The sequence below is a fragment of the Camelus bactrianus genome, chromosome 34 (genome assembly GCF_048773025.1).
Source record: "Camelus bactrianus isolate YW-2024 breed Bactrian camel chromosome 34, ASM4877302v1, whole genome shotgun sequence".
NCBI classification, from domain to species: Eukaryota; Metazoa; Chordata; class Mammalia; order Artiodactyla; family Camelidae; genus Camelus; species Camelus bactrianus.
This window is the reverse complement of record NC_133572.1, coordinates 543685-558565: the sequence shown is the minus strand read 5'-3', so window position 1 is coordinate 558565 and position 14881 is coordinate 543685. Positions and strand designations below refer to the sequence as shown.

The window sequence follows — 14881 nt, the reverse complement described above, 5'->3', positions numbered from 1 at the left end:
TGATCTTGGCTATTTTGTCTCTTAGAGTCCACATATGAGATCATATAGTAATTGTTTTTATCTGATTTATTTCATTAAGCATGACTCCCTCAGGGTCTAACCATGTTATTGCAAGTGGCACACTTCCTTCTTTTTGTGGCTGAATACTATCGCGTCGTATATACATACCGCATCTTCTTTATCCACTCACCTATGGATGGGCACTTAAGCTGCTTCTGCGTCTTGGTAGTTGCGGATTGCGCTGCAGCGACCGTGGCGTACGCATATCTTTTCCAGTAAAGTGTTTACGTTTTCTGTGGGTAGACACGCAGAAGTGGAATTGCTGGGTCATAACGGTGGTTCTGTGTTTGAGGAGCCTCTGTGCTGGTTTCCATGGCAGCTGCACCAATTCACATTCCCCCCGGTAGCGCACAAGGGATCCCTTTTCTCCACATCCTCAAAGACACTTGTCTCTCGTCTTTTTGATAGTAGCCGCTCTGACAGGTGTGAGGTAATATCTCATTATGGTTTTTTGTTTTGTTTTGTTTCATTTTATTTTTTTAATGGAGGTACTGGGGATTGCACCCAGGACTTCCTGCGTGCTAAGCACGTGCTCTAACAATGAGCTATGCCCTCCCCGCTCACTGTGGTTTGATTTGATTTGCGTTTTCCTGATGACTAGTGATGTGGGGCATCTTTTCATGTGTCTGTTGGTCATCTGTATGTCTTCTCTGGAAGAATGTCTATTCAGATCTTCTGCCCATTTTTTAATTGGGTTGTTTGCTTTTTTGCTATGAGTTGTATGACTTCTTTGTATATTTTGGAATTAGCCCCTTTTCAGATATATGATTTGCAAATATCTTCCCCCACTCGGTAGGTTGCCTCTTCACTTTGTTGATGGTTTCCTTTGCTGTGTAGAAGCTTTTTAGTTTAATGTCGTCCCACTTCTTTATTTGCGGTGGGATGGCATCTGTGGCCCTTATTCTGTTGAGGTCCAATCCCTCTATGCCCACTTTGTTGAGAGTTTTTACCATAAATTGATGTTGAATTTTGTCAGAAGGTTTTTCTGCATCTATTCAGGTGACCGTATGATTTTTACCCTTCAGTTTGTTCATGTGGTGCGTCACACTGATTGATTAGTGGACGTTGAACCATCCTTGCGTCCCTGGGGTAAACCCCCTTGACCATGGTGCATGCTCCTTTTGACGTGCAGCTGAATTTGGTTTGCTAATATTTTGTTGAGAATTTTTGCTTCTATGTTCATTAGGGATATTGGCCTGTAATTTTCTTTTCCTGTGGTGTCCGTGTCTGGTTTTGGTATCAGGGTAATGCTGGTCTGAAAAATAAGTTTGGGAGTGTTTCCTCCTCTTCTGTTTTTTGGGAGAGTTTCAGATGGAGTGGTATTAATTCTTTGAACGTTTGGTAGAATTCACCAGGCAGGCCATTTGTCCTGGACTTTTGTCTGCTGGAAGATTTTTTAATTACTGATTCAATCTCCTTACTAGTATTCAGTCTGTTCAGATTTTCTATTTCTTCATGATTCAGTCTTTAAAGGTTGTATGTTTCTAGGAATTTATCCATTTCTTCTAGGTTGTCCAGTTTGATGGTGTATAAGCATTCGTGGTAGTCTGTTATGATCCTTTGCATTTGAGAAGTGTCAGCTGCAACATCTTCTCTTTCACTTCTGATGTTATTTGGTTGAGTCCTCTTTTTCTCTTGGTGAGTCGAGCTAAAGGTTTGTCAGTTTCCTTTATCTTTTCAAAGAGTCAGCTTTTGGTTTTATTGATGCATTCTATTGTCTTTTTAGTCTCTCTTTCATTTACTTCTGCTCTGACCTCTCTATTTCCCTTCCTTCTCCTAACTTTGGTCTTTGTTTGTTGTTGTTTTTCTAGTTCCTTGAGGTGTATAGTTTGGCAGCACACACAGAAGCATGAGCCTGCCTACACCCATGCACATGCTTTGTATTAGTTGGGCTTAAGTTCGGCTGCAATTAATAGAAACCTCCAAAGGCAAGGAGCTTAAGTAAGAAACAAATTTGTTTCTCTCATGTGAAGAAGCTTGGGAGAGAAGAGTACAAGCTTGATATTGTGACTCCACAAACTTATTAGGTACCCAGGCTCCTATTTTGCTCCTGTGCCACCTTTACTGCATAGCTTCCACTTCACAATCCAAGAGAGCTGCTCATTCTCCAGCCATCATGTTCACATTCCAGCCATCATGAAAGAAAAGACAAAAAGAGTCATACTATCCCCTTACAGGTACAATTCCAAGAAGTCTTACATACCAGTTCCACGTGCACCTCATCGGCCAAAACTTAAGCACATGGCCACACTGACCTCCAGTGTCTCCCACCTCTGCCATGTTCTCCTGCCCCCTCCTGTGTCCACCATCTCCCCAGGGACTCTAGAGAGGCGAGTGGCCCAGGCCATCTGAGTGCCATGCTGTCCAGGCCCAGGTCTAGGCAGTGAGGACAGGATGCCTCAGAGATCCAGGAAGTGGGCAGGCAGCTCAGCCTGGGGACCTGGCCTGCTGCCCTGTCCCTGTGTCCACACTGAGGGTAGGTTGACTTCTGAGGGGAGAGGACCAAAACAGGAAAGGAGAGGAGTAATGCAGGAGAGCGAAGGGACAGGAGAGAGGGGAGACAAGACTGAGCAGGAGATCTTCAGACCCCAGCAGAGGGACGCGTGGAAAGAGGGAAGGGGGGGAGACAACAGAAGAAAAGGGGACTAAGCATTTGGGGAGCAGGTGGTGCCCCCAGGAGACCTGGGCAGGGTTCTTATCCAGGCTGAGGGCTCCACCCTCTCTGCTGAAAGCCGGGGGGCCCTTCCCCGTGACCCCTGCTCCCTGCTCTTCCAGGCATTTCAAGATCCCCAGGCTAGGTCCCCAGACCAGGTCCCCAGGCCACACTCACTGCATGTCCAGGTCAGGGCAGCACCAGGATCCCCAATGTGGGGTTCCCTCTCCTGCAGGGCCCTGAGGAGACACAGGGAGCAGTTGTCCACAGCAGCTCAGCCCTGTGCCTCCTGCCAGCCGCCCCCAGGGAGCCTCTGATCCTGGCCAACTGACCGGCTTCTCTGGCCTCCAGGCCCTCACAAGGAGGAGACAGCATTCATTCAGGAGATGAGGCATGGAGGAGGCTCCAGGGAAGTCTGACTGCCCCCTAGAGCCCAGCCCCACTCAGGGAGCAAAGGGGGGCTACCCCTCCCCAAGCCCTGACTGCAGCCCTGAACAGGGCACAGGCCTACTTCTCAGCAGTGTGTTGAGATAGTTGATACTACGTGTGAGATAGTTCTGCCAAAAGGACCGGATTAAACCTTATCGAGACTCTAGGTCCAGAGGGGGAGGGTATACTCAGGTAGAGCACGTGCTTAGCATGCACGAATTCCTAGGTTCAATCCCCGGTCCCTCCATTAAAAATAAATAAACCTAATTACCTGCCCCCCACCCAAAAAAAGACTCTAGGTCCAACCACCACTTTACAGAAAATACGGGGACAGAAGACCAGGTTAAGGAGCCCCAGGGAAGCATGGTCACTGAGTTCCAGACCGACCGGGAACGCTCTATAGGACAAATGACTTGTTTCTTCACCAAATACACTTTAAGAAAGAAAAGCAAAGAGAGAAGAGCAGTGACCGAGGCCTCAGAGGTGCTCAGACATCGCTGTTCTGAGTCAGAACCATCACCTGCCTGGAGACACTCACGGCCCTGTCATCTCAGGCCCCCGGCCGCGGGGCCTCCCGATTGTCCTCACGGATGCTTTCCTTCCAAGATTCACTCAGGACTGGTTTTATTCAGGGGACGACCTCTGCTCCCCTCCGTCCATTGTTCCCCCTGCCTTCCCGGGGACCATGGTTTATCCTTGCCGTGTTAATGCTTCCTTCCCGAAAGGCCTCTGAGAAAACACCCAGCCCAGCACCTCCGGCGATGAAACGAGGCCTTCAGCCCGGAGGCCTCGTGAGCCGCTGGACAAGGGTCAGCGCACAGACACACCGGGACCCAAGAGGCGCAGAACGAGGCCTGCGCTCAGGCCTCGGGCGGGGACCAGCATGCTTTCCCCTTTCCCACACTGACCTCCCCACCCGACCCCTCACCTCCTGTGGGTCTCCAGTCCACTGAGTGGAAATCCATCCAGAATCAGAGCTCACAGCCCTGGGCTCCAACCCCCTCTCCTTTACTCTGGGCGGCTTGGTTGCTGGCCTTGAGTGAGTTATTCAGGGTAAAGAAGGGTGGACTTTTCTGGAAGAGGTCTGGGACCGAGCTCTCAGCATCAGGGGGTGGTTGGGGGAAGTGGGGCCCAAGGTGTGCAGGGTAAGGCCGTTGCCCCACCTTCCAGCAGACAGGGCAGCAGGAATCCCTTATCTGTACAGAAAATTATGTGTCCTTATGTTTTCCCCTCAAAATGTTCATATATTTTCTTTTTTCCATTTCCACTTCTAACTGGCCTAGATCAGGCCTTTGACCTGTAAAGCAAGACCCTGCTCCCCTGTGTGAGGCCCAGATCACTATCCTCCCCTGGGCTGGTGTCCGGGAGGAAGGGGGCTGTCTGTAAACCCTGGGAAGTGACAGGGCGCTTGTCACCTGGCCCTCATTCATTTGTTGCATAAATTAGGTACCTATTACGTGACGACGGGGTTTATAACAGCAGAGATTTGGAAACAATCCAGGTGCCCTAGTGGCCTTGTTAACTAAACTCTGGCGTGTTCCCATGGAAACACGGAGACGCTGCAGAGTGAGGGGGAAGGACAAAGACCCTCAGGGCACATCGTTAAAAGCAAAGCTCGGGACAGGTGGGCGATGGCCGCCTTATATAACAGAAAGCGGAAACGGGGTATTTAGAGGCGCCTTTGTTTATTTTGCACAAACAAACACACGCAGCCGGTAAACATGGCGGGAGGGGGTCGGGGGAAACGGCGGGGCAGAGGTGGGCATAAGCCTTTCAATCCACCCCTTTTCGTATTTTTTGATTTTTGAAATGTGTTTGTATACCTATCCAAGCTTCTTTTTTTTTTTTTTTTTTTCTTTAATTTAACAAAACTTAAACATCGCGAGGCGGCGCGCTCCACATTTGTACCAAGCGGGTGGCCCCCGTCAGAAGCGGGCCTGCCTCCCCCGGGCGGCCGGAGCAAAGCACGGGAGAGAGGCAGTGGCCAGAGACACGGCGGGAGCCGAGGGGCAGGGAGCCCCAGGCCTGTCCACTGTGGGAGGGGAGCGGACCAAAACATAACGGAAGCGGGATTCGGGACCAAGTGTTTCCACCTGTTCCGTCGGAAGCGGGTCCAAGCCGGACAGGGCGCCGGCGCTACCGCGGGCGGCCACCAGGAGCCAGCAGCGCGCCGCCCGCCGCAGGTGCCGCCGGTGCCGCAGGTGTCCCAGTGCCGGCCGCACGCATCGCCGTTTGCTTTCAGCGTGCTTCTCCCTCAGGCCACTTCCCACCAAACGGCGGTCCCCGGGATCGCTGGCTGGGCGGCGGGGGACCCTGGACAAAGGCTCTAGGCAAGAACCCGTTCCTCCGGGGCCACAGGAAGCGGAGGCCATTTCTGGGCTGGGACGCCACCAAAGAGCCAGGGGTCACAGGAGAGGTCAGAGGAGAGGTCACAAGAAGGGTCAGCCTGTCCCCCGAGGGCTGATGCCTCATCGAGCCAGGACAGGGATGGAGGGACTGTCATCGGCCTGTTAGGGGCTGAGCTGCCCAAACTCCACCCTCAGGGCCAGAGAAGTGACCCAGGCCCACCAGGGGTTGATGGGGCCTATCGTGGCTGAGGCCCCGGACAGGAGGGAAAACAGCCCTGTGTTGTAGGGTGAGCACTGAGCCCGGACTCAGAAACCTGCTGTGACCTGCTGTGTGACCCAGAGCGGTACTGACCCTCTCTGGGCCCCAGGATAGTTCTCTGTGACACAGAGACTTCAGATAAGATGATCTTTAGGCCTCTCCCAGCTCTGATATTCTGTGAGTCTAAAACTTCCAGTCCTCTCAGCCTCGCTCCAGAGGGGGCTTGTCCCCAGGGAGGTCTGGCTGGACCAGGCAGACCTTGTCCCCCTAACATGTGGTCTCTGGACAGACCCCAGGGAAAGGCCCTTTGGAAACTTGGATCTGGGCCACTCTCAAGAGGAGGAGGAAGAGACTATTGGCTGAAAGGCTGGAGAGTGAAGCCCAGCACCTCTGCCCCGGCCGCACCATTGCGGGTGAGAATTGGGAGCCACGGATGCTTCTCAGGGCAAAGCCCGTCCAGAAGTGCTCCCCACCCCCGCCGTGTTCCCAGACACCACGCACGGCAGCAATCGCAGACCCTATGCCTTCATGTACACCCTCGGGAGAAAGGACAAAGAAGGCTCTGTTACTCTAGGATGACTGCCACTTAAAGTAACACAAATTATGGATGTGAAAGTAGTGTTTGTAATCTAGCAGGTAACCGAATTTCGGCCTATAAATGCACCCACATGTAGCTGAAACTCAAGGGATCAAATTTTGTAGGTGGCCTAGGTCACATCAGTCGGTCAAGCCCCCGACCTGGGGAAAGGGACATTTTGGGACCTGGACTGAGTGGTGGAGGCAGGTTATAGAATTGCATTCTGATGACCTTTGACTGGCTCACCTTCCTGAGGCAGGAGATGGTTTTGAGAACCTCGGGCTCCCTCCCAGACCATGGTGTTCACCTCACTTTAGCTGGACTTCTTGGCCCCGCACACCTCCCGTTTTCCTGGGTCCAGTGAATGCTGGCCTGCAGCTGGGCAGACCCAGATTTGGGGCCCCTGAGGCTTCCACGTGTTTGAAGCGCCTCTTAAAGAAAAAAGAATCCAAAATCACTCATTTCCCTTAGAAGGGGTCCACGCCTGCTCACCCTGACCCCGAGCCTCACCTGAACACCAGTCGTGTTCTAGAAGTCGCCTCTAGTTCTGAAAACCCGTGGGCTTCTCTTCTTCCAGAACTTTACCTCTTCCCCTCCCTTCCCCTGAGGTGTCTGGGCCCCGCGGGAGAGCCAGGCAGACCCCATACAGGGAAACCAGCAAATATGAAAATGCACTGGGGACAGTGGGAGCCAGGTTCTCACTGCCGGGGAACAGTTTCAGATGTGGGGAGGGCGGAGGCTGGAAGAAACCTCGTGGTGTTTAAAGGAATTGGAGGCATGGGTGCAAACTCATGGTTTTTAATATACATAGAGAAAGCTGGAAACAGATATAATTATATGTGTATAAACATATACTTATATTTTAATATATAAATTCTATTCGTGTGTGTGTGGACAGACACACACCAGCAGCAACTAGCACATCTAGTTCCCAGATCAAGGCTTCTAGATGTTACTCTGTCCTAAAGGGGACCCGGGCTCTGTGGAGAAACGGTTCAACCCCAGTAACAGACATGCAAAGTGTACAATGAACCTAAAACGTTTTTTAGAGTCAGAAAGTAAGTGCTCAGAAAATTACAGGAATTTATCAAAGAGTCGCAGGAGCCAGCATAACAGGGTTCCCATGGCCAAATCTGCACCAGTGTGAGCATCAAAATAAATCATTACAGTGATAGATTATAGTCCACTGAATCGTCAGAATCCAGGAGCCAGACTGATAATCAGTCATTCAACCGATTAGAGAAATTTCTTCCTTACAGCAGAATGGCAGCTAATAGAGAAGATCCGTCAACAGATGACTGGATGGAGAAGTTGTGGTATACACACACACACACACACACACACACACACACAATGGAATACTACTCAGCCATAAAAAAGAATAAAATAATGCCATTTGCAACAACATGGAAGAGCCTAGAGATTATCACACTAAGTGAAGTAAGTCAGACAGAAAAATACAAATATCATATGATATCACTTATATGTGGAATATAAAAAAAATGATACAAATGAACCTATTTATAAACCATAAATAGACTCACAGACATAGAAAACAAACTGTGGTTACCGAAGGGGAAAGGAGGGGGAGGGATAAACTAGGAGTTTGGGACTAACATATACACACTACTATGTATAAAACAGATTAAAAAAGTACAGCACAGGGAACTACATTCAGTATCTCGCGATGACCTACAATGGAAAAGAATCTGAAAAGGAATGTATCTACGTAAATGTGTATTATGACTGAATCACTGCTGTGCGCCTGAAACTAACACAACATTGTAAGCCAACTATACTTCAATAACTTTTTTTTTTACAAAAATACAGAAGAAATGGTAGAACTAGAAAATCACCAGGAGGAGGGTGTAGCTCAAGAGGTGGAGTGTGTGCTTAGCAGGCATGAGGTCCTGGCTTCAATCCCCAGTGCCTCCTGTAAAAATGGATGAACCTAATCACCCCACCCCACCAAAACTAACTAAATAAAATAATATAGTAATGAATCAATAAATAAAATTTAAAAAAAAGAAAATCTCCACTTGGTGAGTGTACTTTCCAAGTATTTTCTAGCAGTGTCCCTCATCTGCTATGTCCTTCTTACAATGTGACCTCGACCCTCTTGCACCAAAAGGTGGGGTCTCCATCCCTTCCGCTTGAAGCTGGGAGGGTTTAGACCAGAGAGATGTGACCCACAGAGCATGGCAGACGTGAGACCACGTGACTTCCAAGGTTACGTAAGAAAAGGCAAGAGAACTGCTTTGTTCCCTGGACACTCAGTCTTGAAGCCTTCAACCCCGTACTGTGGGGAAGCCCACCCTGGCCTGTGCAGAGACCCCTGCTGAGGCCCGGCCAGCCCCCAGCGGCTCCTGCTCCACCACCGCTTTGACTACAACCTCACGAGAGACCCCCAGCAGACCTCCCCAGCTGGACCCAGATCCCTGACCCACAGAAGCTGAGAGACAGCACATTTTTATTGGTTTTTGAAGCCACTAAGCTTTGGGATAATTTATTACACTTAAAACAGCAGCTATGGTGGTAACAGTCGATTCAGACAATAATCCTGGATGGAAGCAAAAACTAGCGGGTAAAGCTGTGATGAGGAATAATATTTCCACATAGAGCTGAAGTGTCTCCCACCAACTATTCACTAGTCACCAAGGGAACAACTCTACAACGGCGAATCCCGGCAGGCATCACCTAACACAGTGCTCAGAGTTAACCTCCTGGTAATGGGACAAACTGACGTCCTAAGCTTGGGGAGGGTGTTAATGTTTAACACCTTCCGGGCGAGGCACAGATTTGTAACATTCGCTGATTTCTGCGGTGCAAAATCTCCCACGATGACCGGTTTCAGGCTGGTCTAACCCCAGGCTGAAGCGCTAAGGGCTGCTCTTGCTTGTGGGAGAGACAGACTCTGGCAGGCCCTGGCCCTGGCCCCCGGTCGAAAGCACTGAGGACAAACACCACCTTAGGCGTCCCTCTCAAAGCGCACAGCTGGAATCACAAACCCCAGGATGACCGGCCTGTGCTCTCCAGAGACGGCAAGGGCACAAAGGACGAGGAGAGACTGAGGCACTGTCCCCGACTGACATGTGACCCAGGAGCCCCGACCGGGGTCTGGGCCAGGAAGAGGGAGCGCGTGGAAGGGCTGGGGCCGGACGGCAGGTGGCGTCCCCTCGGTGCTCCCTTCCTGCTTTGGGCGGTGGTGCTGTGGCTGCACGGAGAACAGCGCTGTCTTTATGAGACAACATGGGCATGTTCAGGAGTGACATCTGCAGACTGAGTCTCAACCGGTCAGAAAACGTAGGGCGTCTAGTTAGGGACACCGAGGGAGGGGAGGGCGGGCAAGGGATGCAGTGAGTGTGTAGCGCGTTGGTCACGGAACCTGGGCGGGGAGGGCATTTGGAGTTCTTCGTGCTATCCTTACCACTTTTCTGAAGTTTCACACGATTTCAAGGTACTGAGATCAAAGTCCCATGGTTTTCCCTGTGGTGGGACCCCGACTTCCAACCTGCTGGCAAAGAGGATGCCTTGCATGTCCTGCGATTCCCTCCATCTGACCTTCCGGAAGGCCCCCTGTTGTCCCCCCCTCCCCCCACAGCTGTCCTGGACGAAGCAAAACTCCAGGACCCTGGAGGAGGCCGGATCAGGGCACCCGCCACAGGCCGGGCGACGTGGACCCTGTGGTTCTTCCTGCCCGGACAATTCACCTGACAAAGAAGGACAAAGGATTTGACCTCACTCTGAAAAGTAAATAAACAGACTGCAGATCACAGAAAGATGTTCTGCAGACTGAACGCTCTGCTGCAGAGAAAGCAAGCCCCGCACCCCCGCTCCAGGTACACCGTGATTTGGTTTACAAAGCTTCAGCTAACACACAAGTCTTCCCAAAAGACATCTACGTCAGGGCACTCTGGGAAGTCCCACAGGAGGAGTGAGTGCAGCCAGCTTCACCCCGTGCCCCTGGCAGAGACGTCGCTCAGGCCCAAGGGAGGGCAGCCGCGCCCTCCTCGCGAGTCAGGACCTGGCCGTTGGGTGTTTCTGGCTGTCAGCTCGGACTCAGCCTATTGAACCGGCATGAATGCACCAGAGCTGGTTTGTTTCCCAAATCAGGGACCTTATGCTCCCGGGAGACCCCCGTGGCCATGGCAACCTGCTGCAGAAGCCCATTCTACTAAGTTCTGTTCTCACATTTATTGAATCTAAATCAGCTGAGCTGGGACCGTGCATCCTCTGCTGGGACAGGGAAGGCGATGACTCAAAGGCCCTTCTAGGGCATCCGGCTCCCTCCGGGTACCAGCCTGTGGTTGAGGACCCTTTCCCAGTCCCAGGGGCCAGCGGTCCCCTTGGGGAGAGGGCTGGCTTCTGCCTGAGGGCTCGGCACAGGGATGGGGTGGGGAGAAGACATTCCACTTTGGAGGAATTCTTTGGTCTCCTTCACACCCTGGGGTCGGGTGAGGCCAGGGCTGGCCCCTCGCCTCCCTCGCCCACAGCCCCGGCTGGGGCCAGGACCTGACCCCACGGGTCTTTTGTTTGGGGCAACTCCGCTCTGCTCCTGCCTCAGCCAGCCCAGCACGCCCAGGTCAGGTCCGTCCTGTCCGCGTCCCCCCACTGCGGACTGACCGGCGGGGCTGGGAGCCGGCTCGGGCTTCGCAGTGTGCGTGACGGGTCATCAGTGCCTGTCCGCCTGGAGCTTCTGGTCTGGTGGGACGGAGGCCCCAGAAATACATTCCTAATGGCGGGTCGCAGTAGAGTCAGGAAGGAAAAGCCCAGGGTGCCCCGAGGGAGAACGGGGCCTGGAAACCTTTCTGAGACAGGGACAGGAAAGCTGCAACCTCTGAACGGAAGAAAGGGCATTCCCGGCAGAGAGCGTGAGACAGGAGCCGGGTGCAGGGCAGAGCCTGGGACCCTGGGGGCAGCCTGGTGCACTAGGGCACTGGGGGCGGGATGCTGCTGGGGGGCCCGGGCTGACAGGAGGCGACCCCCTGTGGAGACTTCCGGGCTTTGCTAAGGGCACCGCGTTGTAAAGCAGAGCACCCTGGCTTAATTTAGTGCTAAACAGCCGTTGCTCTTTGAAAATCGAGCTGGGGGCGCAGAGAGAAGAAAGGAGAGGTGGGTTAGGAGGCTGTCGTAACTCAGAGAAGAGGCGACAGTGGCTGGAACTGAGCCCAGAGCGGGGGGAGGCGGGGGGGACGGATCCAAGGGCCCTTCTGATGGGGGGGCAAGAATTTACTGACCATCTCTGCTCTGAGCAGTGGGTGGAGCAGGAGGAGGGGACTTCTCCCAAGACAGGAATGACCAGGGAGAGGCTGGAAGGGCAGCGCTGCACACAGTAGGTCTCCGAGAGTCTGGGAGCCATCCACATGCATCTGAAGCTTGGGAATCATCAACAATACGTGGCTTTAAAAGGGAAGGAGCAGACAAGACCACCTAGGAGGCTCGTGCAGCGTGAGAGGAGGGAAGAGCAGGAGAGACGCCAGGAGGGGCGAGCCAGCGGACCGCAGAGACCAGGCGGAGCCGGAGCCAGTGCAGGGGCCGGAGCCACGGCCAGCGAGGAAGCAGGGGGCCTGTCACTGAGGCTGCGACAGAGGGCATCCAAAGGCGAGTGTGGTCCACGGATGGGGTGTTTCTGGGAGATCCGCAACGTGGCGGCCCTGGGTGACCTTCACAGGTCGGTTCTGATAAAGACACAGAGGTGGAGATCACGCTGGGTTCCGAACGGCCGAGGTGGAGAACGTGAAGACAGTGTGGGGGGAAGCGGAGGCAGAGGGCAGCGGACGGCCTCTTCTCACTCTGGGCCCCTGGCCAGCTCGGCCACAAACTTATGCCATCTCTCCTCCCAGGCTTCCATGGCAACCTTCTTCTCACCCTCCGACAGGGCGCTGTACCTGCAGGAGGAGGGGTGCGCGGGTCAGCCCAGGGTGGGTGGCCAGAGGGGTCTCAGATGCTGGCAGAGCAGAGCACGTCGGTCCCAGCCCGAGAGCAGTGGAGTAAGAGACAACCAGAGGAACCACGGAAACCCTCCAGGCTCCTGCCCCAAACCGAAGACGAAGCACCCAGGGCTCTCACTTGAGCGAGTTCATGGCCAGCTGTTTGAGTGTCCTCAGGTCGGCCGTCACCCCACCGATGCCCATGAAGGCCTCGTAGAAATCGTGGGACAAGCCTTTGGCCCCAAAGGCAGCAGGGTCATCAGAGCTGATCACCATGGGGTACCCAGTGGCCATGAGTACAGCAGCGGGGTGGTTTCTCATGTCGGACACCAGCTTCAGAACCTGCCCAGTTGGAGGCAAAGGAGAGACAAGCGGATCTATGAAGGGTCGTCACGAGGGAGGTGAGACCCAGGGTGTGACCAGCGCCTTTCTGGGTCCGCTTGGGGACAACTTGCAGGCCTCCCCAGGTCCCCGCACCCAAGTTTTCACCAGGGATGTTTGGTGCTGCTCTGAGCAGCTCTCCTGAGCACACAGCCCCAAGCGGCCGTGCAACAGCAGGACCTGAGTTTCCCCCGACCCCGTGGTGCCCCCAGTGTCCTTTAGCTCGTCCACAGCTTCGCCACAGGTCCACCCCTGGGGGCCCTCATGACCACGAGTGGTCTAGGCAAAGCTTTTCCTCCGTGACTCTGGATGTGAGGTGGGGGGAGGGGTACAGAAAGCAGCGAGAGATGACCCAGGAGAAAATCTGGGAGCCACGCAGGGGCCGTGGCTGCGGGGGCGATCGCCCTGCGCTGGTCCCTGGGCCTGCACACCTGGTTGGAGATGGGGCAGACCTCCACGGGGATGTCTTTCTTCCAGGAGTCAGCCCAGACGGCTGGGTGTTTGCTCAGGGCAAACCCATGGCCGATCCTGGTGGAGTTCAGTAGCAGGGCGTCCAGAAGGTTTCCGTCTGCGGCAGTTCCCTGCCAGTCTGGGAACAGAAGGGTGGTCTTGAGCAGGATGGATGTGACCCACAGAGGGACGCCGAGGGCCCTGTCCGTCACCCCCCCCCCACCCCCGACGGTGCCCCAGGCTCACCTGTCTCTCCGGCGTGGAAGAAGTAAGGCAGTTTCACGCCATGCAAGGCTGGGATCATCAAAGCCTCCCTGTAGTAATACAGCGAGTGGCCCGTGTCCTCACGCCCCACCTGCAGGACAGGGGAGGGGTCACTGGGGTGCCGGCTGTGCCGCTGGGCCCACAGCCCTCTACCCACCACCACCGCTCCAGGCCTCAGTCACACAGCCTTTTAAGGGTGACCAGTAGCAGGCCTGGGGAAGAAGAGAGGGTGCAGTGTGTTGTTGCCCCGAAACAACTCGCCCCGACTCAGAGGCTGCGCCGCAGATCCCCAGAAGGACTCCAGCCTCCATCACCTTGGGCCCCCAGCCCTGGCAGCTCCGGGCAGAGTCCCTCAGCTGTCACTTCCGTGAAGAACAACTACACCAAAATCATGCTTTCCGAAGCAGGCTGCACACCCGGGGCTGGGCAGGAGGGAGCCTTGCGACACAGAGGTTCCATTCCCCAGTTTTCAAGGGAGGGAGTGGGGCCAGTGATGCCCTTGCAGGACCAAGGGAGCGTGGGTGTTGAGTGCAGCGGACGGAGGGCAGATGGGAAGGAACGCAGGGGCCTGCGAGTGGACCTCTGAGCACTCCAGCCCCCGCTCCCCGCAACTGGTGCGCCCGAGTCCCTGTATGGACCGGTCCACCACCGTCCGCCCTCCTTCTCGGCCCACTGTCAGAACCACAGACGGAGGGAAAGGGGGTGGGAGCAACTCCTGTCTCTTTTCTGGAGAGGTGGATCCTTTGAGCAACCCCCAAGGAGCCCAGAAGGACATCCTGGTCCAAAGAAAACAGTTCCTTGAGATGCTGTCTCCTGGGAGCCAGGTGGGTCCAAGAGCAGGAGCTGAAGCACAGTCTGCGGGAACGTGTGCAGATTCTGTGAGAGGGCTCAGGCGTGCCCTTTGGCCAGGCAGCTGGATTCATTGGTGAGGTTACTGAATTGTCAGCCAGGGCAGTGTGGCCTGGCTGTGACTGGAGGTGGGGGGGGCAACCCCACCCCGCGATGTGCAGCTTCAGAAGTCTGGGTGATGGGGAGGGGCCACTCTCCAACGCTGGTGGGTTTAGGCCTGGCCCCCTCCTCTGCTTCCAGACACCCCTGCAGCCCCTAGTGAGGGTCTCAGTGGAGCTGCCCAGCCCGCCCCAGGGAGCTGCCCTCAGGGCCCCTGCAGGACAGAGTCTGCTACCAGATCAAACCCAGCCACCATCCTGGGGAACTGGGCACGAAGTTTCATGGCTGTTTGGACGGATTTTTTGATGCAGGACACATTTTTGAATCTGCGGGAGAGACAGGGAGACATGGGCCGATGAGGGTGTGTCTGCTGTGATCCAAGGAACCAGCCGCCACTCCCCCAGACCCTCAGTGCAGCCAGAGGCAGAACCCAGCCGCAGACTGAAATGAAGAAGTTGTCCGAACATTCAGGCAAAAGCATTAAGCTCATAACTGATCACCAGGCTGAGGCCGATGTGGGGCCACGGTCTGAAGTACCTGGAAAATTGCCAAGCCCTTCATTCCAGCCCGGCTGTGAAGACC

At 54.4% G+C, this 14881-nt stretch overlaps 1 protein-coding gene across 7 annotated transcripts in view; it reads right to left on the bottom strand.

Moving 5' to 3' along the window:
* Positions 1-8779: 8779 nt before the first annotated feature.
* Positions 8780-14881, bottom strand: part of ADA2 (adenosine deaminase 2) — a 41417-nt gene continuing 35315 nt past the window's right edge. For all 7 annotated transcript variants that reach the window (XM_074357547.1, XM_045524093.2, XM_074357545.1 and 4 more), the window contains 5 exons: positions 14535-14625; positions 13334-13442; positions 13069-13226; positions 12396-12598; positions 8780-12214 (listed from right to left, as the gene is read on the bottom strand). In XM_074357547.1, coding sequence (XP_074213648.1) covers positions 12115-12214; positions 12396-12598; positions 13069-13226; positions 13334-13442; positions 14535-14625 — 661 coding nt within the window. In that variant the 3' untranslated portion in view covers positions 8780-12114. The remainder of the gene's footprint in view (positions 12215-12395; positions 12599-13068; positions 13227-13333; positions 13443-14534; positions 14626-14881) is intronic.